General features: G+C 38.7%; 1 protein-coding gene across 2 annotated transcripts; it reads left to right on the plus strand.

The window, feature by feature from the left end:
• Positions 1–2,778: 2,778 nt before the first annotated feature.
• Positions 2,779–23,130, plus strand: LOC149076743 (retinol dehydrogenase 7-like). 2 transcript variants are annotated; one of them, XM_089244382.1, is made up of 5 exons: positions 2,779–3,136; positions 7,961–8,173; positions 11,356–11,538; positions 12,895–13,027; positions 22,712–23,130. In XM_089244382.1, the coding sequence occupies exons 1-5, from the start codon at positions 2,896–2,898 to the stop codon at positions 23,043–23,045; spliced, it is 1,104 nt and encodes a 367-aa protein (XP_089100508.1). In that variant the 5' UTR covers positions 2,779–2,895; the 3' UTR covers positions 23,046–23,130. The 2 variants fall into 2 exon arrangements, with proteins under 2 accessions (XP_089100508.1, XP_089100509.1); XM_089244383.1 differs by lacking the exon at positions 22,712–23,130 and adding an exon at positions 19,538–20,238.
• Positions 23,131–24,252: the final 1,122 nt, after the last annotated feature.

The following is a 24,252-nucleotide window of genomic DNA, read 5'->3' on the forward strand; positions in this document are numbered from 1 at the left end:
AAGCTGATATATTTTGTCTTTTATTTAAAGAAATGGAATTCCAAGGCTTGTATGGTGTGTATTTTGTGCAGAGAATGTCACAATTTCCTACCTGAAATCCAGAACAAAACATTCGTTCAATGTGACAGTGATGCTCATTAATGGCAATGCAACTCTGAATTAATTTCGGTAAAAGTTGCTTTCTTGCCTCCTAACACAAGAAGATTGTTTCTTACGATGGACCAGGCTGTTATCAAAGACCTCCAAAGCGTTTAGCACGTGATTTTAGTTTGCATAGATTTCAGGAAATAGTTTTTTAAGGACCGGATTTCCAAAGCAAATTACATTTTTTAAAGTCATAGAGAAGTATATAGTCGTAATGTACGCGCCAGCAGCAAGAAGGAAAAATACGCGCTTCTCCTAAATTATTAATATGCATTTGTATGCAAAATCGTACACCGAGTTACGCGAATTCGACTAATGCGGTTATCGTCTATCGTCGGCCCCCTCTATCACATAACGTCGGGGTGTTATCGTATATATGTTATTGCCATAACCCGAAGTGCGGCCAGTTCCTGAATTGGCCGGAGATCCCTGGCTGAAGTTGTTGGATGTGTTAATGTTAGACTGTCCGTTAGGCGATAAATCTATTTTTTTTTTTCATCGCACGTGATACATGCATTGGCGTAAGCAAAGGGGGGTTGAGGTTCTAACCGTCCCCCCCCCCGTTTGACACAAGATTATAGTGTTATTTTGCAGGAAAAAACGTAACCTCACAAGGAAAAAAATCTGATTCCCTCCCACCTCGAGAAAACTCTGCGTACGCCTATGGATACATGGCTATATATATAGTAGCTGTAATGATTTAGCTCCATGTGACGAGAGAAATTCAAGAGGAAAAGAAAACTATTAGTATAATAATATAGATATATACAGTCAAACCTCATTAATGAGTCACTCTTGGGAGAGCAAAAATACGACTTAGTAAGTGGAGTGACTCGTTAAGCGGAGTAAGCCATAGCTGTGCCAATTCCAATCGGGAGTTCCAAAAAGTGACCCGGTAAGCGGAGTGACGTGTTAACCGGATGACGCACTAACAAGGTTTGACTATATATATAGTTTTCTGTGAAATTTTGAAGAAACAATTATACCGCATCGTGAATGTGGTTTGATGGGTTGTCATAGCTAACGTAGACATACTTATAACCCCAAATCATCTCGACTAACGAACATCTCGGCTTACAAATTTTTCGGCTAACGAAGATTTTTTTCGTGATTTTTGCCTCGGCTAACGCACATTTTCGTACAAATAGATGCACGTGCTAACATGAAACAGCAGCGTCACGAGAGCTGAAAATTTTAGTGCCAATCATCATCATAATTATTGCCATTCGAGCCTGATTAATTCGTGTCCACCTCGAAATCTTTTCCAAATGTTCCTCTACTTCCCTTTTCAAAGCCATTCCAGGTAAAATGAAATATGCATTGAAAAAAGGGGGAGGGGAGGCCATGTTTGTTTTCAGAGCTCGTGTTCATTCAGTGCAAGACTCTTCGCATCAAACTGGGCAGCCTGGACATTCTAGGAGCTTATCTTTTCCATCTGCATGCACAGTAAAAGATTTATGCTCTAAGAAGTTGGACATCTATGGTTCCATTTAAAATCTGTCAACGTTAGACAGGTGTCCAAGATATTAAGGTACTGTATTGTGGACACACTGTGTTATAAGATTAATGGAACCGATTATGGTCAGTTCTATTCAAAACCGTCCAATGCAAGGAGGTGTCCAGGAATCAAAGGTGTCTAAACTGATAGGTTTTACCGTATCAAATACAGAAATGAACTGACCAAATCACAAATGGAAGGAGACACCTACGAACCCAGATCTTCAGCATCTCTCACGTGGAACGAATTAAATTATTTTTCATGGAAACCTACGCGGAATCATGTTTCGGCTAACGAAGATTCCATAAAGAATCATATTCGTTAGCCGGAAGTATCACTGTAATGTTATAGTACATATTTTCCAGAGAGAAACTGGATTTTTTTTCTCGCCATTGCCAAATGAACTTATGAACATTATGTGATTACAATTTTTGCCCATGGGGGAAGGGGCAGTCAGAGGCGTACGCAGCAGGTGGTGGGGGGGACGTACGGGAGGGTTCCATGACCCCTCCCAAGCCAACCACAAATTATAAAAAAATATTTCTGTAAAAGAAAAATTAATGCAGTGAAACTTCGATGTAACGGTAAAACCCTCCACAACGATATTTTACAAGTCTGGTTTGGAAATAGTTATAGTCTAATATTAAACTTCCGCCACTATATAACGATAACCAATTTACAACGATATTTTTTCTTGGTCCCCAGAGTATCATTATATCTAGATTTTACTGTATATAGAAAAAAAAAAGCCTTTTAAATGCTATTCAATCAATCAATTTCTGTAAATCAATTCTTCAATCAATTTGTTAATTTAAATGCTTTTTAAGAGTGATAACTCATTAAGTGCTTGTCACTAAAGGTGATAAATGTCTCGCGAAGAAAGTTTTTGTGCCCCCTCCAAAAATCGATTCCTGCGTACGCTCCTCTTGGGGGGGGGGGGGAAGAGTTTGAATTAAAAGTTAAGTTTTAGAAGGAGACAGAACGAGATGAAGGTGGGGGAGGAATAAAGCAAGTTGTTTTTCTTAATCAGGAGAGTGTTTCTCTCTCTCGTAATCTGGCAAACATTGACCTTCGAATTGGTCGAGGAAAAGAAGAAGCGGAAAAATCATCAACAGGTTTTCTATATTTTTCTTTTTATTCTCGATCTGAACTCGAGGCGTAGAACATCGCTTCTTCTTTGTTGCTGTTGCTGCTGCTGTCATATTTCGGAGAAGTTGCTTACGTATATATAGTTATAATACTGTATCTACACGATGAGCTTTGCCTCGGATACGCGCAGGCGAGTTGTGGCAGCGTCTAAAGACGTGTTGCGCGACCGTGTCATCGGAGCAGTCGTCGGATTGATTTTGGTATGGTTTTTGCCGGGATGGCTTCGATGTCTTCTGATGTTTATAGGCTCGACGCTTTTCTTAGCGGGTGTAGTCGGCACGTGGATAACGAATTTCAAACCCAGAAGGAAGATACAGTCCGATGGAAAGTCGGTGCTCATCACTGGTGAGTAAAGAACATCTTTGAAATTCGGTAATGAAATAAGTCTTATTTGACGTCTGACACGAGGCGTTATTCACACACTTCGATGCTCCTGATAAATGAGAAACAAAGCCAAAGTAATAAAAAACAATTTATGTGTTTTAATCGTTATATTAATTCTGAGGACACGTGTCATGAGCTTAGAATTGAAACATCATAAAAGAGAATCTGAAAAGTCAGCAACAGCGTGAGTCGTGATGATGTAAATGAGCATTTGCATCATCGAACTCGGACCACATTAAAAAATACGGTCTTTTCAATGATAATCTCATAAGGCTTTTCCATAAGATACCATTATGATAATAGAACTGCGCCGAAAAAGTGATGAATTATGCTTCAAAAATATTCGAATATGCACTGAAAAATGTCAAAATACACACTTGAAAATGTCAAAATACACACTTGAAAATGTCAAAATACACACTTGAAAATGTCAAAATACACACTTGAAAATGTCAAAATACACACTTGAAAATGTCAAAATACACACTTGAAAATGTCAAAATACACACTTGAAAATGTCAAAATACACACTTGAAAATGTCAAAAAATACATTTAAAAAAAAGCTAAAATATGCACTAAACAATCCTAAAAGTTGAAAATTCCAAAATATGTATCCAAAATGAGAAAATATGCATCAAAAAATCACCATGAAAAAAGAAGCAGGTTTTCAAAATGCATATTTTCTATTTCTTGGTGCATATTCATTTCAAAAAGATATCCCAACATATATACTGCATATGCAAATAACTTCTACATGCAGTATTTTTTACTTAGGTATATTTAATTTCTAGTTTGTTACAGCTGCCCAGTAACGAAATACCAGTGACAAAAGATTTTCGGCAATATTTCTGGAAGAGCGTGGTAGCGCAGGAGTAGCCCCCGTGCCAAAGGATGTTTAGAGGTGTCACGAGATCGATACCCGGTTCATCCTTGTGAGAAACTTTCTTGACACAGGGGTACAACAGAAACGGTGACATGACCACAGGAGAAAATTGATACCACAAGGAGTCCCACATCGAGGGATTAGCGTACCAACCTCTAGGGGAGTGTAAAAAGAAAAGGCAAAGTTTTTTTTATCATTTTTATCACACCAACGGTCATTTTCTGCCCACGAGGGCTAATTGAACAGGGACCAACAATTTATTGCCGATTAGGCAATATGCACCGAACGGCAGCCTTTTTGACACTCACCGAGAGGTTGGTGCGCTAACTCCCCCCCCCCCTCCATGTGGGACTCCCTGCGGTAGCAATCTTCTTATGTGGTCATGTCGCCGTTTTCTGTTGTACCCCCGTGTCAGGAAAGTTTCTGACAAGGACGAATCGGGTATCGAACTTGCGGCACAAGTTTCGGATAAATTGTAGGTAACGGTCTGCCCTCGTGTGCAGAAAATGACCGTGATGCGAGGAAAAAACGATCGGAAAACTATTTCTAGAAGAAATTGAACACTTTTGACATATCTCTAGAAAAAACCTTACAATAACACGGGTTGATATTAGGGAAATACGATCATAGGCGGATATGGCCGCTGTGGTGGTCGAGTGGTTATAGTGCCGGACTCGTGATGCGAGGATCCGGGTTCGAACCCCACAGTGGTGGTCGGCTGAAGTTGGTTTTCTGTGGTTTCCAACTTCAAGGCGCAAATGCGAGCCGATCTCCCCGTTAAAAAGTCTCGCCACAGAGAGCAACAGTCCTACAACGGTAAATCATTCAACCATAACACTTCACTCATAGTTAGTAAAACTGGGGGCAGATGACAGCACTACACATAACAAGCATTACACAGAAACAAACTTTACGTCAGGTTGCACTACAAGTACACGCACATTCCCGCATGTACCGATTCGTTGGGGGGTTCCGCGGGTGGGGGGGGGGTGCATGTGTGGTGTAGCAGTAGTAGGTAGGGGCTCGGGGATCCATGATGTTCTTAAGTCAGCCACCTCGTTGGGCAATTTGCCTGTTGTGGCGTTGTATTTGTATATAGACATGAAAGACTGGAGGGGGGTGGGCATGACAATGAAAGCTGAAAGGGTGTGATGATGATGGCAATTCATATACATTAGATCAGTCGGCTCCATCATTGACGCTGGGGGGGGCAAATTTTTCCATATTATTCGGCTCATGGGAGGGGTGATAGAAACGATCGCCCATGCCTTTACGAAGGTAGGCATTTTCAGCTGCATATGAAGCTGAGGCAGATATATTCAGCTGCAAATGAAGCGAAGGTAGACGGATCCAAGGCGATGTGTTGGAAAAGCGACTTATTGCGTAGGTGCAATGGATGATACCGTATCTTTTTACGGGACAAAAAAATTAATCCCATATTTTTCGGCTCTTGAGAGGGACGATCATCCCCCCCCCCCCCCCGTACCCGCACTTGCGAATGAGAGATCAACCGTTCCAGACATTAATATATGATATTTACACGGAAACTCAAGGCTGGTCAAGTGACTTGTAGCGGCACTGATAACGTGCATGATCCCCTTGAGAAACTAACTGCTGCCATAAGTTATGAGATCCAAACTAATACTAGGAGAGATGGTAAAGCTTTTTCTCTCTCTCTCGTTTGGAAGGAATTCCGGTCGTTTTGTGCAAGTTGTGTGAAATGAAAGTCTTCCCAAAAATTTTGCATTATATTAAAGAATGCAAGAGAATGTGTGTACGAACAAAACACAATTACATAACTGCAGTATCTAAAAATTAAGAAAAGAAAAATTGGAGCACTTTGTTTTTGATCGTCCATGTGTAGGGTGTCCCGCAATCCCTAATGCGGCCTTTATCTCATCAGCCCAGCCGTCCGTCGTAGAGCAGGAGTTCTTAACCTATGGGTCGCGACCTAATTTTGGGTTTCAGGGGTTTCCGCGAAGGGTCGTGCGAATCCACAAATAGGCAGAGTCTTGAACTATGGGTCAAGGAACCAAACTTGATTCGCAGGGACTTCTAAGATGGGTCGTGCAAATCAACTTGCAGATAGGAATTCTTTAGATATGGGGACACGACCTAAACTTGATTATATGACTATGAGTCGCAAAACAAAGGTTTCACTAATTTCGATGAACAAACGATACCATGGGTCGCGAAGCTGATCTTATTGTTGATTTTGGGTCGTGACTGGAAAACGTTAAGAACTCCTGTCGTAGAGGAATGGTTCAAATTTAAAAAATGCTCAAAATGTGTTCAAAAATCACGCTGTACCATTTTTGAGATGGAAAATTACAATGTGTTACAAAATAAAAATTTTTTATAAGGACACCTTGTCCTCAAAAACCCAATTTGAAAGTTGCTGTCATGTCTTCCAAGGCTTACAAAATAAATTTCACGTTTCTAAGTTCAATATTCGTTGAGATATTTATTTTAAAAAACCGGAGAAAAGTTTGGAAAGAAGAGGGAAAGAAACGTTGTCCGTTAGTTTGTGCTGTTTTTTCCCAACGTTTCTTCAGGATTTTGAATTCAAATATCTCAGTGAATATTGCTGTTACAAACGTGGAATTTTCTCTTTTTTAGTCTCAGGAGAGACAGGGCAACAACTTTCCAATTGGGTTTTCTGGCCACAGGATGTTCATATAAAAATTTAGATTTTTTTTTTATTGTGATACACTATATTTTCATTCTCAAAACTGGCACAACGTGATTTTTGTACACATTTTGAGCATTTTTTAAATGCAAACCATTCCTCTACGACAAGCGGTTAATGAGATAAAGGCCGCATTTTGACTTACAAGACACCATACAAGTAAACCGCAGCAGAAGCCCTATTTCCGCCTTTCGTAAGCACATGGTGTGAAAGATGCTTGTTACAGAAAATCAAAATTTGATTTCATCCAGAAAGTCAATTCGTTCAGAAAGCTCAGGAAACCAAATTGCACATGATCGGAAAAGCTCGTTTTTCTGCGACACGGATGTTTGTGATCGAAATAGAATTTGATATGTTTGTTCCCTTTGATGTAGTTTAGCATCTCAAGGAAAAGATGTTCGTTTTAATAGGGATGGGGGAAGAGTACGCAAGGTATTAACCCTTTCTAGTGCAAGCTGTTGGCGATAAATTTGAAAAACCTGCATTAGACGTATAGGCGATAAATATAGAAGCCTTGTTCCACGTCAAAAAAAAAAAAAGAAGAAGAAGAAAGGGAAAGAAAAAAATGAAGTAACTGTGCAGAAAAGAACAGTACAAAGATATATTGGATAAGAGATTATTAGTAGAGTGCCTTGCTTTTTTCGCCCTTACCTACAAACTTGTTTTGTAGTTTTGTCTTTTGTAGTTTTTCTTTACTTTTTGGTGTTCTCTTTCTTACTTCTATGTACAGTATATAATAGAAGGATTAGTTCTGAGAATGATGCATTATATATGTGTGGGGGGCGGGGTGGCAATGCCGTAGAGAGCGGAGGAGGGATAAAGCTGAGGAGAACCGCCACAATCGTTATTAGTTGATCGTTATCTCGTTGAGATATCATGGTGGTGGTGGGAGAACGGGGGAACACACACAACTTTTTTCGTAGGGTTAGAATAAACTCCTTCGCGATAAGGGAAATAAGGTGAAGAAAGAGTCAACTCGATTGAATTTATTCCACTGGCGTTTGGACACAATACTACATCTCTGATCATTAAAGTGCTTTATTTTAAGAAGTCCGTATTCGATGTTTCGCAAAGTGAATTATCGCACAATGCTTTGCGAAAAGTAATTGATCAAAATTACATTATTCCACTTTTAGAGTATTTATCATAACTTGATAAAAATATGATATTTTGTACTCATTTTTTTAATATTATCGTAATTGTGCGAGCCAGGATGCGACAGTGGATTTGGTCACATGCTAGCATCGAGACTCGATGACCTCGGCTACCAAGTATTTGCCTGTTGCCTTTTCCCCGATGGAAAAGGTGCTCAAGATCTTCGAAAATCGGCGTCGAGTCGCCTGCACTTACTAGGTATGGACGTCACCAAAGATGAAGACGTTCAGAAAGCATTGGATTACGTTAACGAAAACTTGGGACGAAACAGTGAGTATCAGTGCTGTATGTTTTTATCGTTGTCCAACGAGAGAGGTTATAGGTTCGACAAATATTCGTTTCCCGTCACGCAGACATTCATAAAATACCAAAATACAGTCTGTTTCAAAAGTTAAGGCACGGACCTTGTAGAAAACAGATGAATTTAAAACAAAAATCGTCTTTAATTTAAACACAAAAAGGCATAAGACTAAATGCAAACGATATCAGATCGCAAAAATTACGATACATTACACTAAGCTCGTTGAAACTTGAAATGTGGTATTTCAAAGGCTTTTAGGCACATTTCATGCATATTAGTGTTAGTGTGTGATTGGATGATTGGTATAGTATATAAGCGGAAGAATTTTCAAATTAACAAAGATTGAAATTTGCCGAATGTGAAAGCTGAAAATTAAAAGTATGGGGGGCGGGGGAGCTGTTAACGAAATTTCGATTGCTTAAAAACGTCCAAACGAAGTATTTACTTTGTACTAGCCAGCAATATAGATTTTGAACCAAAAGACGAAATGTCAAATACAAATAAACGACCTAATTGACGAAATTCCTCAACACATATCGCAACAATGTTCCGCGATTGCCAACAGACAATTAGCTATAGAATTGGCTTTAAGAATAAAATCTGGTCAGAAAAGGTCTCAGCTTCAGATAGAAGGTAACTTAAATCACACAAATTACGTCTCACCAATTCGTCCTCGAATCACAGATTTCGACATTTGAAACGACATTCGATCACTTTGAAGAAAATGATACCAAAAACTTACCCATAAAAACGAAAGATTGAATTGGAGTCGTAAGCACGTGTGTTAATGGGAGTTAAGTACATGTGTATATGTTTACGAGTTTTGTTCAGCGAGGAAAAAAAGTGTAAGTTAGATGGCCCGCTCCGCCATAGAAAGTATTGACGTGGCAAACGGAAAAAAAAGGCGTCATTTGCGTCAAATAAAAGTCATTTGCTTATCGTAATGCAGAAGAGCACCGAGAGGAAAGTCTGAAATGGTTTGGGAAGCATTTGCCTTCAACGGACAGACCTCACTGTCTTTCCTAAAAAGCAATCAGAAGTCTGAAAATTATCAGGAAACTCAATAGAATAATCTGTTTCGATTCGGTGAAATAATTGGAAGGATATTTTATATAGAGACATTTTTTTAATAAGATGCTCCAATAGATCACTTCAGTTCTATAAAGTGGTGATTTCTAAAGCACAATGTGTCTTGTTTGGACTGACCAGCCGGTCCAAGTCTGGATTTTAATCCAGTAAAAAAAGCGTGGGGCTATCTTAACCCAATCAGTGTACTTACAACAATAGACAGGAATACCCAGTGCCGTAACTAGTTTCCTGGTCAGCTGGGCCAAGCAGTTATGTTTGTTAGTATTATCTTGTAATGTTGAAGGTGTTCGAAAGGTGAAATTGGCGCCCTCTCTGGTACGCACCCGGGACACCAATTCCGCCTGCTTCACCGTCGTTGGGGCCCCAGGAATACCGAACTGTTGTGGAGCTGAAAGCAGGTATAGATTAGTACCATGGAGTTACTTGCGTTCAAAACGTTTGCAAAATCTGGTTCTGCCCATGGAAAAGATTAAAATGTGAAATAATTTTGTATGTGATCTAGGAATTTAAAATATTAGGCACATTTTTTTTACTTGTGCTTTAACTTCTGGTACACTTGTTTTTTATGCTTCGGTACACCCTGAATATATTTATTCACTTTTCGAAATTCGATACGTGATGTTTGTGAAAACAGACCTTTTACAGACCGAATTCAGATTTGAAAATTGATTTTAATCATTTTTTCCTTCTATTTTCCATTCTGATCGTTTAATTTAGAAATATCAACTGAAAATTCGTGGGGAAAAAAAAAAATCTTGTATGGATGCTAGACTTGCGGTCGGCTGAAGTTGGTTTTCTGTGGTTCCCAACCTCGAGGCACGAATCTCCCCGTTAAAAAGTCTCGTCACAGAGAGTAACAGGCCTACAACGATACAATTATTCAATCATTACACTTTACTCGTAGTTTAACAAATTGATGGCAGCACCATAACAAGCCCCCAAAGCAGAATGTTTTGCATTGTTCTGCAACAGGCCTTCAGGTGACTGGAAATGTTCTGCGGTAAAAATTTCTTTAACAAAGTTTTCTACACGGAAAATACTTATTTTTCCTTATTTTCTTAAGATCTCAATGAGATTGTTCTGCGACGTACTTCACTGTTTTTGGTACATTCTGCTTTGGGAATAACAAGCATTACACAGAAATCAGCATGGATCAGGTTATCTTCGACCATTTGCTAAAACCTCTTCATTCAAACAGAGCGACGGGCCATGATCTGGTTAGGAGGAGGAGGACTTGTCCATGTCCATAGTAAAATGCCCGTTAAAATTATATATTGTATTCTTCCTTAAAATTAGGTTCTATTATTCTCTAGAAAACTTAAATTTGTGACATAAGTGCTTGAATGAATGAAATTTTCTTTCGTAAATTAAGTTTGGAATCTCACAAAAAATGTTTTTCAATTCCAATCAATAAAACCGGAACCTTGGCCCCGCGTTAGAGTGTTTAATAAATCGCTAGAAGATTCATAATATGCAGTATAGTTTTCTGTTCATTACGATTTTCTTACTATTCCTTAACTTTTGAATCACATTGTATTGCACTTCTTACTATGACGGAAGACGTCACTCTCCCATGTTAATACGGAAAACGACTGAGTGAGGAGATATGGATGTTTATGGGAAGGAAAATTCATCTCTGCCCTCACGGGGACCCGAACCCCGGTCTCTCGTTTGCCGGACGGGGGTCTACCAACTAAGCTATGAAGACATAGAATTTCCCCTCCTAGGAGCGTAACGTCTTATTATAATTAATCTTCTCTCACTCATTGATATACGTATCGAATTCGTTCTTCAACGGCCAGGGCATTTTCGCTTCCTTTTTTGCTTTATAGATTTATGTATAATCCACTGGGATTTCGCTGAATGTATAGCATTAATTATTTCCATTCGGAGTTGTGTAATCATAAAAGAAAAAGTTTTCCTATATATACCCCTGGAGCGAGTATTTTAGTCAATACTTCCTGTAGATAGCCTTTAGTATTACTTAACTATGTAGTATCTGGGAAATAATTGATACCGTACAGTTCTAAAAGACAACTGATTCGCGTCTATTCGATTCCAGAATTCTGGGCTGTCGTATGTAACGCTGGCCTCAACGATGGAGGCGAGGTGTTGTGGACAAGTATGGACACCTTCCAGAAGGTCATAGACGTGAATTTCCTTGGAACCGTTCGTGTCGCCAAAGCGTTTTTGCCAATGGTTTGCAAGTCAAAGGGCAGAGTTGCTGCTGTTGCTAGTGCCGCTGGTGAGTACTGTATATTATTTACGTGCAGTGCCCATTTATCGTGTTTCATCGCGCTCAAAAATATCTTTTAATAACCATTAAAAATTATCAGTCCGTTTTAATCAATGCACTGAGAGGATGGACAGTGTGAATGCTTGCATTGATATAGCAAAGTATCAGATGCATTTTAGTAAAAAATTTTCGTAACTCTCGTTCGAGACTCATATAAGTACGTATACCGTATTTATTGGCCTAGGCGCCACATGGGTGTAATTATCGTCGGAAAAAAGGAGCTGTTCCAATCAACATGCATTCGTTATGTCGTGAATCATGAAGTTTTTGAGTTTCTTGTAAGTACCTGTACACTTAAAGTACCTAATCTAAATATTGCGTAATATTTAGTATGTATTAGTATATTGCGTAATATAATAATAAACTAAATAAAGTACCAAAGGATGTTTAGAGGTGTCGTGAGTTCGATACCCAGTTCGTCCTTGTCAGAAAACTTTCCTGACACAGGGGTACAACAAAAAACGGCGACTTGACCGCAGCAAAAATTACTACCGCAGGGAGTCCCCCATCGAGGGGTTAGCGCACCAACCTCTCGATGAGTATGAAAAACAAGCCTGCCGTTCGGAATCGGCAATAAATTGTAGGTCCCGGTCTAATTAGCCCTCGTGTGCAGAAAATGACCGTGGTGCGTCAAAAATGATCAAATGAACTAAATATTGCGCTTAACGCACGCAAGACCATATCGAAAAATTGCTTGAAATAGGCTTGAATTTTTTTTTTTAATATCCCATCAAATTTTATAAATTTTGAAGATTTCTATGTAATGAGCAAACGTTTTTATCTGTTTCGAATCCGTCTGTGATCGAGAATACCAATATTTTCCGTGGCAGCAGTGCCGTCTTAACGCATGGGCCCAACCGGGCATGGTCCGATGGCTTCAAGAGAAGAGGGACCTCAGGAAAACGAGAAATAGTTGAATTTTTCGAGAATTTGCCAGGTAGGGCCTCAGAAAAATCAGTTGCACGGGGGGGGGGGGGTCATGATCATGGGCGGAGATATGGGGGCATTGCCCCCCCCCCTTGTCAAAAGTGGAGTTGACTGATCAATAGCCACTAGAATAATGGTATTATGTAGTCGCCTTAGACTGATGTAATGTATATACGTATATATGAATTGACGTCATCATCATCGTGCCCCCCCCCCCCTAGCAATGATGACCGTGCCCTCTCAGACTTCCAAGTCTATCTCCGCCTATGCCCATGATGCTCTTAAGACAGCCCTGCGTGGCATGAGGTGTCTTTTTTCTCCTGTTCTTTGATTTTGTTTTTACGATCTTCTTGATATAAGTTTTCTTTTCTTTTCTAGGCCGCCTATCTTTCCAAGGGATGGCTGCATACTGTTCCAGCAAACATGCTATCATCAGCTTCTGCGACGCACTACGTCTCGAAACGTACAAGTTCGGTGTCCAGATCTCCACCATTGAGCCTTGGATGTATAGGTAACTGGTTTTGAGTGGTAGGACGTAAATATCAGTCTTCACGTTGATTATACTTAACTGCCACAGTGATACTATGTGGGCACCATACGCCTGTGTTTCATTCCCCGCAATTACACAAAAGGGAGTTGGTTGTACGGGGGTCATTCAAGTATTACGTCAGCATCGATGGGAGCGGGGGGTCCGATTTGCTGACTTTTGATGACAAGGGGGAGGGGGTTTGGATAATGCTTACGTCATCAACCACTCTTTATGAAAATATGAAATATTCTTAATGGCATCGATGCGCCAAAAACGAGAAAAAGTTTTTGATAGTTTGTGGGCACCTGAACGAACATTCGCCTATTGATATGTGCCCTACAGAATCACTTTAATGATCTCTAAATGTTTCGCGGATCCAAGTGATCTGGAAATGTGTCCGAGTCACACAATTCCATAATGTACCCAGGTTTTAAAATGGGAAATGCTCATTGGCGAGGATCACAATTATGTCATTAAAGATCGAGGGAAATTTTAACTCCGAACCTATCTCGTGGCGTAGTAGCCAAAGAGCCGAACATTACCCCACGGCTGTTTCGTTTGCCAAACACCAGGATTCATTAACGATATCGCTTTTATTTCGTCATGACTGCTCACGCGATAAAATTACAAGGATCTAAAATTTTATAGTAATATAATATAACATAATTATAATTATAATAATGATATATAATATATCACAACGCAAAATAAAAAATGTTTCCGACTACTTTATTAGTAAATAACCCTTTAACGCAGGCCTGCGGCCGTTAAAGGGGGCCCCTGCTTCCGGACTGAAAATATCAACTCTATTCTCACCACAACCGCAAATATGGCAAAACTGATAAATTGAAACAAGATGTTCCAAAAACCGACCGCGGGTAACGCTATTAAAAAAAATCGAGTGGATATTTGAACCCACAACCTTCAATGCACAAATCCCATGCTCTAACCATCACACAGACTGGCCATGCCACTCAAGGAATCTCTAAATGTGTCACGGACCGCTTAAGTGATCTGAAAATGTGCCACGGGCCGCTTAAATGTTCTGGGGTTGTACCACGGGTCACTTAAGCGATCTGTAAATGTGCCGCTCCGTTCATTTTTACAAAATTAGGTTATAGGAGGACAGGCTGCATCAGATAACCCCCAGGGCCATATTTGGTCCGCGGGCCAAGGACCTTTATGCGATTTATCATTATATGGCTTAGAGCGTGGGTCGCAATGAATTTATTAAAAATAAATTTTGAGTTCATAACCTTCAAATAACATTGAAATTAACAGAAATTGATTATAATGACATATAAAGGTATTTTCTTCCGAAATTTCAATTGAGGAGAGAAATTTTTTTGCATTAAAAAAATTTTTTTTGATCATCGGGGGGGGGGGGGGGATTTGCATGAACCCCTCTGACAAGGGAAGAGGAAGGGGGTGAAAGTTTTGTTGACTTTTGCTGACGGGGGGGGGGGGTGAGGGAGTCAGAAATGGCTAAAAATTTGTTGACGTAATACTTGAACGGCTCCTACTTAGTTTTCAGTGGCTTTCCGAGCCAGTCCCGTTATAGTGCGCTATAGCCCCTAGAAAAATACATTCACTAGGATAATATTCATTTGCCAATTTCTCATTTACTTTTTCGAAATTTTAAGGGTAATTTTGTAAAAAGAGGGGTAATTTTTTAATGCAAAACATAGAAATAATTCTATTAAAAAAATTACCTGAAATTTTTAAAGAATATTTTCATTACATAAAATTTGGAGTAAAATTCAATTTTGATTCGTGAATCACTCACCGAGATGGCTATTGACGGACCCTGGTTGGACCTACTTGATATTCTGTTAAAAATGCTCATTACTTATGTTCACATAATTACGAGATCATTGCTGAGATGGTGCTGAATATTAAGTGATAATTAAATAAGAATTTTTCGTCTATCAGAATAGATAAAGACGAAAATTAGATTTTTAGAGGTATAGGTATATGCTGCATACACACACACTAAACATGAAAACTTTTCCGTGCTTCAGAAATAAAATTCTAAGGATCGCATGGTACCTGCCATTTTCACAGGCTGGTCACATGCCTGAAGTTCAATGTTCGAGTATTTAAAAAATGCGTTTGCTGTGATGCTCATCAATGACAATTCATCTGGTCTTGCCTCCAAACATAAGTAGCATAACTAAAATTTATAAAATATTACTACTTTTTTGTTCTAATTTCTTCTCATGTGGACCAAAATTTACATTTAAACTGCTCCTCCGACTTACACGATTGATATCGTCGGTCCCAGCTTTTGCGAAGTTTTGGGGTTTTACTATATTTGAAAGATGCAGTAGAACCTCTCGATAACGGAGGCCCACGGGACTAAAAAATTTTATCAGCTAACGGGGAGTGTTCACTGATGGGGAGGTACGACGATATACAGTGGATTCTCGTTTATACGACTTTCACATTTACACCACGCGACGTTCGGCTTCGGTCGAAATCGGTTCCTTTACATTTAAAAGTGATATACTGGTGGTTATGCATAATAATCAATCCTCTCGATAAAGAAATTTTGGTTAAATTCCACTACATTTATCATTTTAACCGGCGATTATGCATAATTCCCAAATGAAGTTGGAAAGTTTGATAAATATGAAAAAATGCGTAACCCTTTCTCCTCTTCATTAAGCCAATAAATTATTTTTAACGGATATGATATACATGCACCGGACGTACTGTGTTTCGCAATAAAAATTTAACCAATATGTGTGAAGTTAAAAACATAATTATAAGCCATTATCAGTCTTTCAATGTTGGCTTTCTTCACACGTATCAACATGCGCAAACAAAACCAACATGGCATTCGAGTTCACAATCCTGGACCATGGCTATGTTCAGTAAATTAAATAGTTAATTGATGATTCATTATATTCGTATATACAACCTCTGACAATAAAGCTCGGTGAATAGTCCTGTAACATTCACGTAGATGAAATGTTAACGAAAGTTACCTTACTGTCCTTCGAAATAGTCACCTCCCATTACTATGCACCGCTGAGATCTCCTATACATGTCCTGGAAACTTTGCAAGAAGTCTTCTTTTGGGATGGAGTTCAAAAGCCTCGTCACGTTTCGTTGGATGTCAGGAATATCGTCAAATCTCTTTCCTTTCAAAGAGAGCTTGAGTCGTGGGAATAGGGAGAAGTCTGGAGGATTGAGATCTGGCGAGTATGGTTGATGTTCAATTTGCACCACCCCCTTTTTTGCCAGGAACTGTTTGACGATATTGGCTGTGTGAGGGCGAGCATTGTCGTGAACAAGAAACCATGAACCTTGTTGTGCGTACTGAGGTCGTACCCTGCGTAGACGTTTCATGAAACGGGTCAAAATTTCAATGTACCTTGCAGCATTCATCGTCGTTCCCTCAGGTAGAAATTCCTTGTGGATTTTCCTGTTCATTTTCTTGTTCTCAGTTGAGAACCAACGCACTAAACAAGCACTTTGTAAAACAAGTCTTTCACGGAACACAAACGACGCTCAACTGAACAACGGTGGCGACAGATGGTCAACACTTGCCGCTACGCATGTGCAGCGTTTTACTTCGCAAGTGGCGAGCCAGCATGGGCGGAGATACGGGGGGGGGGCGGCGTGGGGGGACCTATATATTCCCGTTCTTTTTTCACATTTCGGCCAATAATTATGCATTCTTCGTCTTAAAAAATACATACTTTCATTCAAGAAAAATAATCTTTTTTTAGAAGCTTAAGAGGAACTATTTTTTTTTTATATAAAAAACAACAACATATATTTCGAACATTATGTTTCGCATTTCGGCGGAGGCTTCCACTTCAATAATTCAAAGCAGTGAATATTTCTACGAATTACCTGCTGAAAAAGAACTTTCAATGCAAGAAATGAAATAAAAGTTAGAAAAAAAAATTTTAATGACATTTTTTTTCCACCATTATGCATGTATACAAGTTTCTCAATAAACAATTTACAAACAGGTCCAGAGAGCATAATTTGGAATATTACAATCACAATCACAAGAGCATTATGTGTTTGCTATCAAATAATTGCTTAGTTACAAAGCAAACTTTTGTCTAGTATTTTATACTGAAAAACTCTAAATTTGAAGAGATTTTTTTTTTCCTCCAACATATGTAATTATTCACAGCATATAAGAACTTCTTTTCTCACATTTTAAGGGGGTACCAGAACCTAAAAATTTTTTCTCTGATTAAGATTTTGTAATATTACATACATAGCTCAACAGTAATCAACACATTAAGGAAGATGACCAGGTGGTAGCCCAAAATTTTAATAAAGGATATTTCATAGACGATACATTAGAATTTAAATGAACTTGGAATTATCCAAAAAAAAAACTGCATTAAACAGTCATTTCCCAATTATACAGTCGAAGATTTATTTAAGAACAAAAAGTGTGTTCTTTACCAAGCTTCAAGAAAGCAATAGAATCAATCAACTGTTGTTCGTAATAGTAGCCTATGATAATTGTTTGATAATTATAACACTTATGATGCATTGTTTGCTGTATGATTTTTCATATTTCGCTTTTCATATTTAAGCAGAAACTGATGATGTAAATAGTATTAATTACATTTTACTACTTCTCATTCAGCGCCTCCCCCCCCCCCCGGCTTCAGAAAATACACTAGAAATGGTATATGCTGCATATATAGTACATGCATTAAGTATATGCTCTTTAGCCGCCGCCCCCCCCCCCGGAAAAAGTTGATATGACGGTCAGTCCCGTCCACATTCTCACATTATTTTCCCAGAATTATTTTTTTTTATTTTACCAGAAAAAGAAATTTTTAGGTCGCTTCTTTGATTTATACGGCAAAATTATAGCTATTTAAGACATCAGTTTTTACGATATAAATGCATTTTTATGGAGCATATTTTGACAGTTTGTTTGTCATAAAAATATTAACCCAAATATTAATAACCAATTTCTACACGATTTCAAAAAACTATTAATGAAGTTTCAAATGCATACGAAATTAATTTGTTATTTTGAATTATGCTCATTAAACAAAAACTGAATATGAAATGGAAACTACATGCGTCTAATTTTACAAATTTAGTATAAAAATCAATGCATCTTTTAATATAAAACCACGCACACTTACCTATGAAACCGAAGTTTATTCCCATCTTCCTTTAATTTTCCCGATCGGTTGGTGCAGTTATAGGCAGAACACGATTTCACCATTTGTGTATGTATACAAATGAAATAATATGAAAACAACGGGAAAAAATACTGAAGATGGAAGTTCCTCCCATTGTTTACATGCTGAAATCGGCAATGTTTTGCCTACTTCGCTCCGTCACGCCCACTTTGCATTCCTCCGCGTCGGCTCGTGCACATCCTTGTTATTGTATAAGGATACTTCAATCCTTATCTCTCTATCCAGTACCACAATCTTCACCTGAAAGACGTTCTCAAGAGATCTATGGAAAGAACTAGACAATATAAAAGGTATCGTAATTCGTGATACACAGTAGATAATTCCATTCTAACTCCTCACACTGACTAAAAAAAATGCAGGATTTTAGCTTAAAAGGAAAAAACCCGTTTTAGAATATTAAGAAAGAAAGAAAGAAAGAAAAAACCCATCAGAAAAAACGGAACGATTGAAAATTTCGCAACGAGTTATGTGGGAAAGAAAAACAATTATTCCATTTTCCGGTTTCTAGTACGATGACTATAATTCTCGTCTGGTCGAACGGTACGTATGGACATCATACTCGCATCATGCTATTTATTGCGGATATAGTTATCAATTGGTTATTGTTATCAGAAAACCTCGAGTCCCGATGTGATCATATTAAGCGGCGTGAACTGTAATAGACACCCTTAACTTAGATACTATTAATCAGGCGATTACGCCTCCACTGTTGCGTAACATGGATGCACGGCATCACTCATACCGTTCACCAGCCACAAAAATTAAGATCAGTGCAGTTTATACGTACACATCTTTTTCAATTCAACCTGTATTGGAGGCTGTCTGTTTTATTTGATGTATACTAAGCACATTTTATAGCTAACTACTGTACTTTCATTGATGTACATACATCTTGTTGCATTACGACGCTATAATAATTCTGTGGTGTTTGGTCAGAACATATCTCCAAAAAAATGGTTTTTTGATCTAATAGTAAGTGTTGCTAATTATAACTAATTAGAAGTGAGATAAATGCACAAATACGTGGGTACGGCTAAACAACGTGCTAAAGTATGATATTTTCATTTGCATTTGTGTGTGTGTGCTTTATTTCTGATTTTTAAATGACAATGAAAATGCTTATATCTCAAAAATGTGATTTCGGAGTTATCATGTTCCGACCAAACACCACAGAATTATTTGTTATGAACCGGACTTTCATTGAAACCTTTATCTCTTATATCAGCCCATTACAATAAGGTCATTATAAAAGCCATAATTTATTGTGCGAAAATACATTGTTTTTGTTTCGTAGAACCGGGATAACGAAAGACGATTCGGTGATCGGTTATATCGAAAAGACTTGGAATAAAGCTCCAGAAGAAATAAGGGCATTTTACCCGACCGGATACTTGAGGCAATACATCAACAACGTTCTATTCTTTTTGAATCATTCCGTGAGTTTCAATCCTGGTGAAGTAGTCGCTTGCCTCGAAGAAGCTGTCACCGCGGAACATCCGAGATACTCTTACGGACCTGGAACTCTTCACAGCCGAGTGCTTTTCTGGCTGTTAAGGAGGTTGCCGAATCAGCTGTTCGATTTGTTTGTTCTCAGCCCTTCGTTCAAGGGATGAACTCGAGTCCGTCACTCTTTTCAAGCGAACAAAAACCGCTACTTAATATTTTAAATCCGCTGCGATTCCAATGCATATCCACGGACATGGTGTCTTAATTCTTCACTAGTCAAAAACTTAATTCGTCACTAGAAAAAACGATTTGAATTTATGTGAATGTATGAATCGAAATTTTATATGTCAGTCCACAAAACACTTTACTGGAAGAAATATATATTTTTTATTATTGTTTTTTTATTTACTGATTTTCGTTTTATTATTTTCGGGAGGGGGGTTCATTCAATATAGAGGAACAGTTACTTCACACGAAGGTTAAAAACGCATGTTTCCAGAGGGAAATTTTTTTTTGTGATAATAAATTTCTTATTCATTTTTTTTTTTTAATTTTACATTTGAAAACTCATTTTAGCTTTTATATAAATGATTTTAGTGATGCTAAACATTTTTAAAAACGGTCAAAATGAGGTCAAAAACTGTATTTTTTTTTTTCGGGAACTACTTATGCTTTATTTTTCCTTAACTCATGCAATAATTATACACGAGAAACAAGTTATCACAAATTGAAACTCAATCTACTTAAAATAAATAAATAAAAACAATATCTCAACCACTTTCTTTACGTTAAATTTGGCACCCAATTCTCAGCTTCCTACTACGAGACATTCAATCAGTAAGAGCCTCTTAAAAGTCCTAGTAAGCGTACGCTCCCTCTCCCCCAATAAAGTATAATTTTTGAAAAATGATGGTTTTGTCCCGTAAAATAAGGAGCATATGATATGGTTTAACCATTTTACCCCTACTAAGTCGAACTCTCTCCCCTAGATTCACCTTCAGTAAACAGTTTCAATAAAATCACGATTATTAATGGATACGAGACCGATGAAGCTATTTAAATGTTTCTTAAACTTTTTTTGCCGTGGCCCCTTTGGACTATTTTTTCTTCTCGCCGTCCCCCGCCTTATCCAGGGCACCGCTACCCTCATCCAGGAGCGACACCCTTCTTACTTAATGAGTGTTCCTGAGTGAACTTGGAGTGTATATGCAGGGACGTCTCAACACTATGGACTCTCAGCCAAAATGTAATTCTGGGGGGGTTCCGTACTTTGCTAAAGAAGTAATGGCTTACACATATTTACTTACTCCTGAAAATCAAAGTACCAGATCTCATCATGCGGGACCCCTATAGACATCATGCATGGGTCATGCCTAAAAATTCACAAACAACACTATATACGTACCCAGACATTAGATACACACATTCCCATTTCCGACACATCTCAATCGGTAGTAAATTGCCCATGGCGGTAGACCGGAGTTGCGCTTGATTTAAGAGAAAAGAAAGAAAGAGCCAGGCCCCTGGATAGGCTCATACTTATTCTCGAAAAACGTGATATCATTATCATGAGGCACTTTGTACACTCGAGGCCTCCGGTCTACTCGTACATTAAGACAAACGTGGGTCTGATGGATTCTGAAAGTAGTCATACTTTTCCGCACCAATTTTACTTAAATGCTTTATTTCTTCCCATTCAAATATTTTTTACCGCTCTCTGTGATCCCCTCCCGCCCCTTAATTGCCTGTCATTGCTTCCGTTCAACTTGATTTTTGCCCATGGTGTTCCCCTGGAACATCTCAGGACTGCAACGGGAACCATATGGCCCCAGGTTGAGAAACACTCTGTGCTATATGATTAAGCACCATTTCTCCTTACCAAAAGGTTATTTCCCTCAGAGGCATCGGAAATGTTTCGAACCCTGTGGTGCTCGTCTTTAGTTTCATACGGGAAATTTTGATTTCTGAATCGATTCTGGGGATGCTCGGACCCATGCCACAAATTATTGTATGGGTGCTCAAGCACCCGTGGCTCCCACGCCGCTGCCGATTACCATATCCCCCTTATGCATGTTGACTTCCTTGTAAATTGAGAGCGAAAAAAACCGAAAGATTATTATTCCGAGTAAGGGCTCCCGGGTTAGAGCCCTGTCACTGTCAGCCGTCTCCTTGTGGAGGGCATGAGTAGAAATCGGTGTTGACGAGCGCATATAATTTTGCTCACCTGAAATTTCAGAAACTTTGTTTATTAACTGACTTATTGGTAATATTGTCCCATAACCATCACAACCAGGGCCGTGTTAATGTATGAGACCGCCAGGAATCGCCGGAGGGTGAACTTCATTGCACAGAGGTTCCCGTGATAATGAGATCTGATGGTATGAGGTTTTCGGGAGTAAATATGTGAATTGGTGATCGAGCGGCTACTTCCCGCCAGGAAGGATGTCCCAAAACATTTCTTCATCCGGGGGTTGGGTAGACCCTGATACTGTTAAGATGGCCTTGATCACAACAAATTCTTAAACTATTCAATTCCGATCAACTCAGAGAACAAAAAGTGCGCCAATAGATATTATTCCGATGGTGCTCAAAGTGTGCGTCGCAGCAAGCTGATCCATGCACAACAGGCATTCATATCCATACATACAAATACTCTTGTCTTTCTCTTCACACTTTCTCCCAAGACCCAACCCTTAACTAAGCCAACTTATGGCCCGATTTAGGGGCGAGACATTGGCATTAAAATTCTGATTCTGACAAGCTGGTGATATTGATGTGTGTCTGTTTGTTCTTTGAAATTATTATTCTTTTAGACCATTTTGGGGAGCCGCGGGTACATGTTGACTAGGGCAAGAGAGCTGCAGAATAAAATATGTTGGTTCGGCTCAGTTATTGTGACTGTGTATAAACATTAGAATCATTTTGAAACGATTTTTTTGTACTTAATGCATGAGTTGTGAGTTCGAGAAAGTATTTTACTCGAATTCTGCATCTAATAATGGTTATCTTCTCCGCCATTTAGGACAGACATAACCGGAAAAGCTCTCGTGACAAACTACATCACCAAGTCTTGGGAGGAAACTCCAGAAGAGGTAAAAAGTTTCTTTCCGTCCGGATACTTGAAAATTTACATTGACAACGCTCTAAAGTTCCTGAGCCATTCCATGGGTGTTAACCCCAGCGAAGTTGTGTCCTGCATTGAAGAAGCCGTCACTGCGGAGCACCCGTTGTACTCCTATACGCCGGGAACCACCAAATGTCGATTGCTGTTCTGGGTATTGAGGAGGATACCGAAACAATTTTTCGACCTGAGCGTTCTCAGCCCTTCATTCCCAAAAAGAAGTGTATCAGAGTGATTCTGAGGTGTCAAGCATTTTGTGATTTTGAATTTTAGATCTGAAGTGTATTGTGTTTAAAAATAAAACGTTATATATTTTTTTATTTCTCGTGTTCGGCATTGACTTCTGCAATTGTTGTCATTTACATTTACCAGTGCATTATTTCGACGAAAAGCAACGACATTTTTTCACGTGCATAGTCACTGAGCGTTCGTGTGGGCATCGTGATGGACTCTTATCATGGCGGCACAGTAAATGTCGACTGAAATAGGTTTCCTGCTGTTTCCCAACTTCGAGGTGCGAATGTGAGCCTCTAAGTATGAAGCCTCTGAGTCTCTCCGCAAACAAAAAGAAAACCTTCAACATGATACTTCATAACATAAAAAATTCAAGCAACACCATCTTCACTTCCAAATATGTAACACAGATGGCATCACCAGCATGAACACAAAACAAGCACGACTCTGATAACATAAATATATTGTGGGCCACACATACATTCAGAAAACACATTCTGGCATGTACCTGTTCGTTAGAAATTCCGCAGTGAATGTGTACTAGTTGCATGTGCAGTTAAGTAGTAGTCAGTACGTATACAGGGTGTCTTGTAAGTGTTAATGCGGCCTTTATCTCATCAACTGTCCGTTGTATAGGTATAGTTTCAATTTAAAAAATGCTCAAAAGACGTTCAAAAATTTTTCTGCACCAGTTTTGAGAATGAAAATACAGTGCGTAACAAAATAAAAAAAGCTGAATTTTTATACTGTCTTCCTTGTCTACGTACTTCCAATTAGAAAGTTGTTTCCCTATCTCTCCTGAGGCCAACAAGAAAAATTCTAAGTTTCTATGAGATGTAAAAAATATAGAATATATATATATATATATATATATATATATATGTAATAGATATATATAGAAAATATCAGCTGAGATATTCGAATTCATAAATCGGAGAAAAGTTGGGAAAGGACAGTATAAATGAGGGAAAGGAGCGTCGTGTTCGTTAGTTTTTGTTGTTCTTTCATAACTCTTTTCCGATTTTTGAATTTAAATACTAGTGGATATTGCACTTGGAACATGGAATTTTTTCTATTGGCCTCAGGAGATACAGGGAAACAACTCCCTAATTGGAAGTTATAGAACAGGGGGGGGGGGGGATCGTAAAAAAATTTTGATTTTTTTTATTTTGTGACACACTGTATTTTCACTTCCAAAACTGGTACAG

Source organism: Pholcus phalangioides, unplaced genomic scaffold (assembly GCF_987345545.1).
Source record: "Pholcus phalangioides strain wild (caught in Gottingen) unplaced genomic scaffold, Ppha-v1.0 ptg000015l_1, whole genome shotgun sequence".
In the NCBI taxonomy this organism is placed as follows: Eukaryota; Metazoa; Arthropoda; class Arachnida; order Araneae; family Pholcidae; genus Pholcus; species Pholcus phalangioides.

What these genes read in the sequence shown, in the direction of transcription:
- LOC149076743 (XM_089244382.1), top strand. Translation starts at nt 2,896, where the DNA reads ATGAGCTTTGCCTCGGATACGCGCAGGCGAGTTGTGGCAGCGTCTAAA. An exon ending in TGCTGTTGCTAGTGCCGCTG is followed by an intron (nt 11,539 to 12,894) that starts GTGAGTACTGTA and finishes TTTCTTTTCTAG; the next exon opens with GCCGCCTATCTTTCCAAGGG. An exon ending in ATTGAGCCTTGGATGTATAG is followed by an intron (nt 13,028 to 22,711) that starts GTAACTGGTTTT and finishes TCCGCCATTTAG; the next exon opens with GACAGACATAACCGGAAAAG.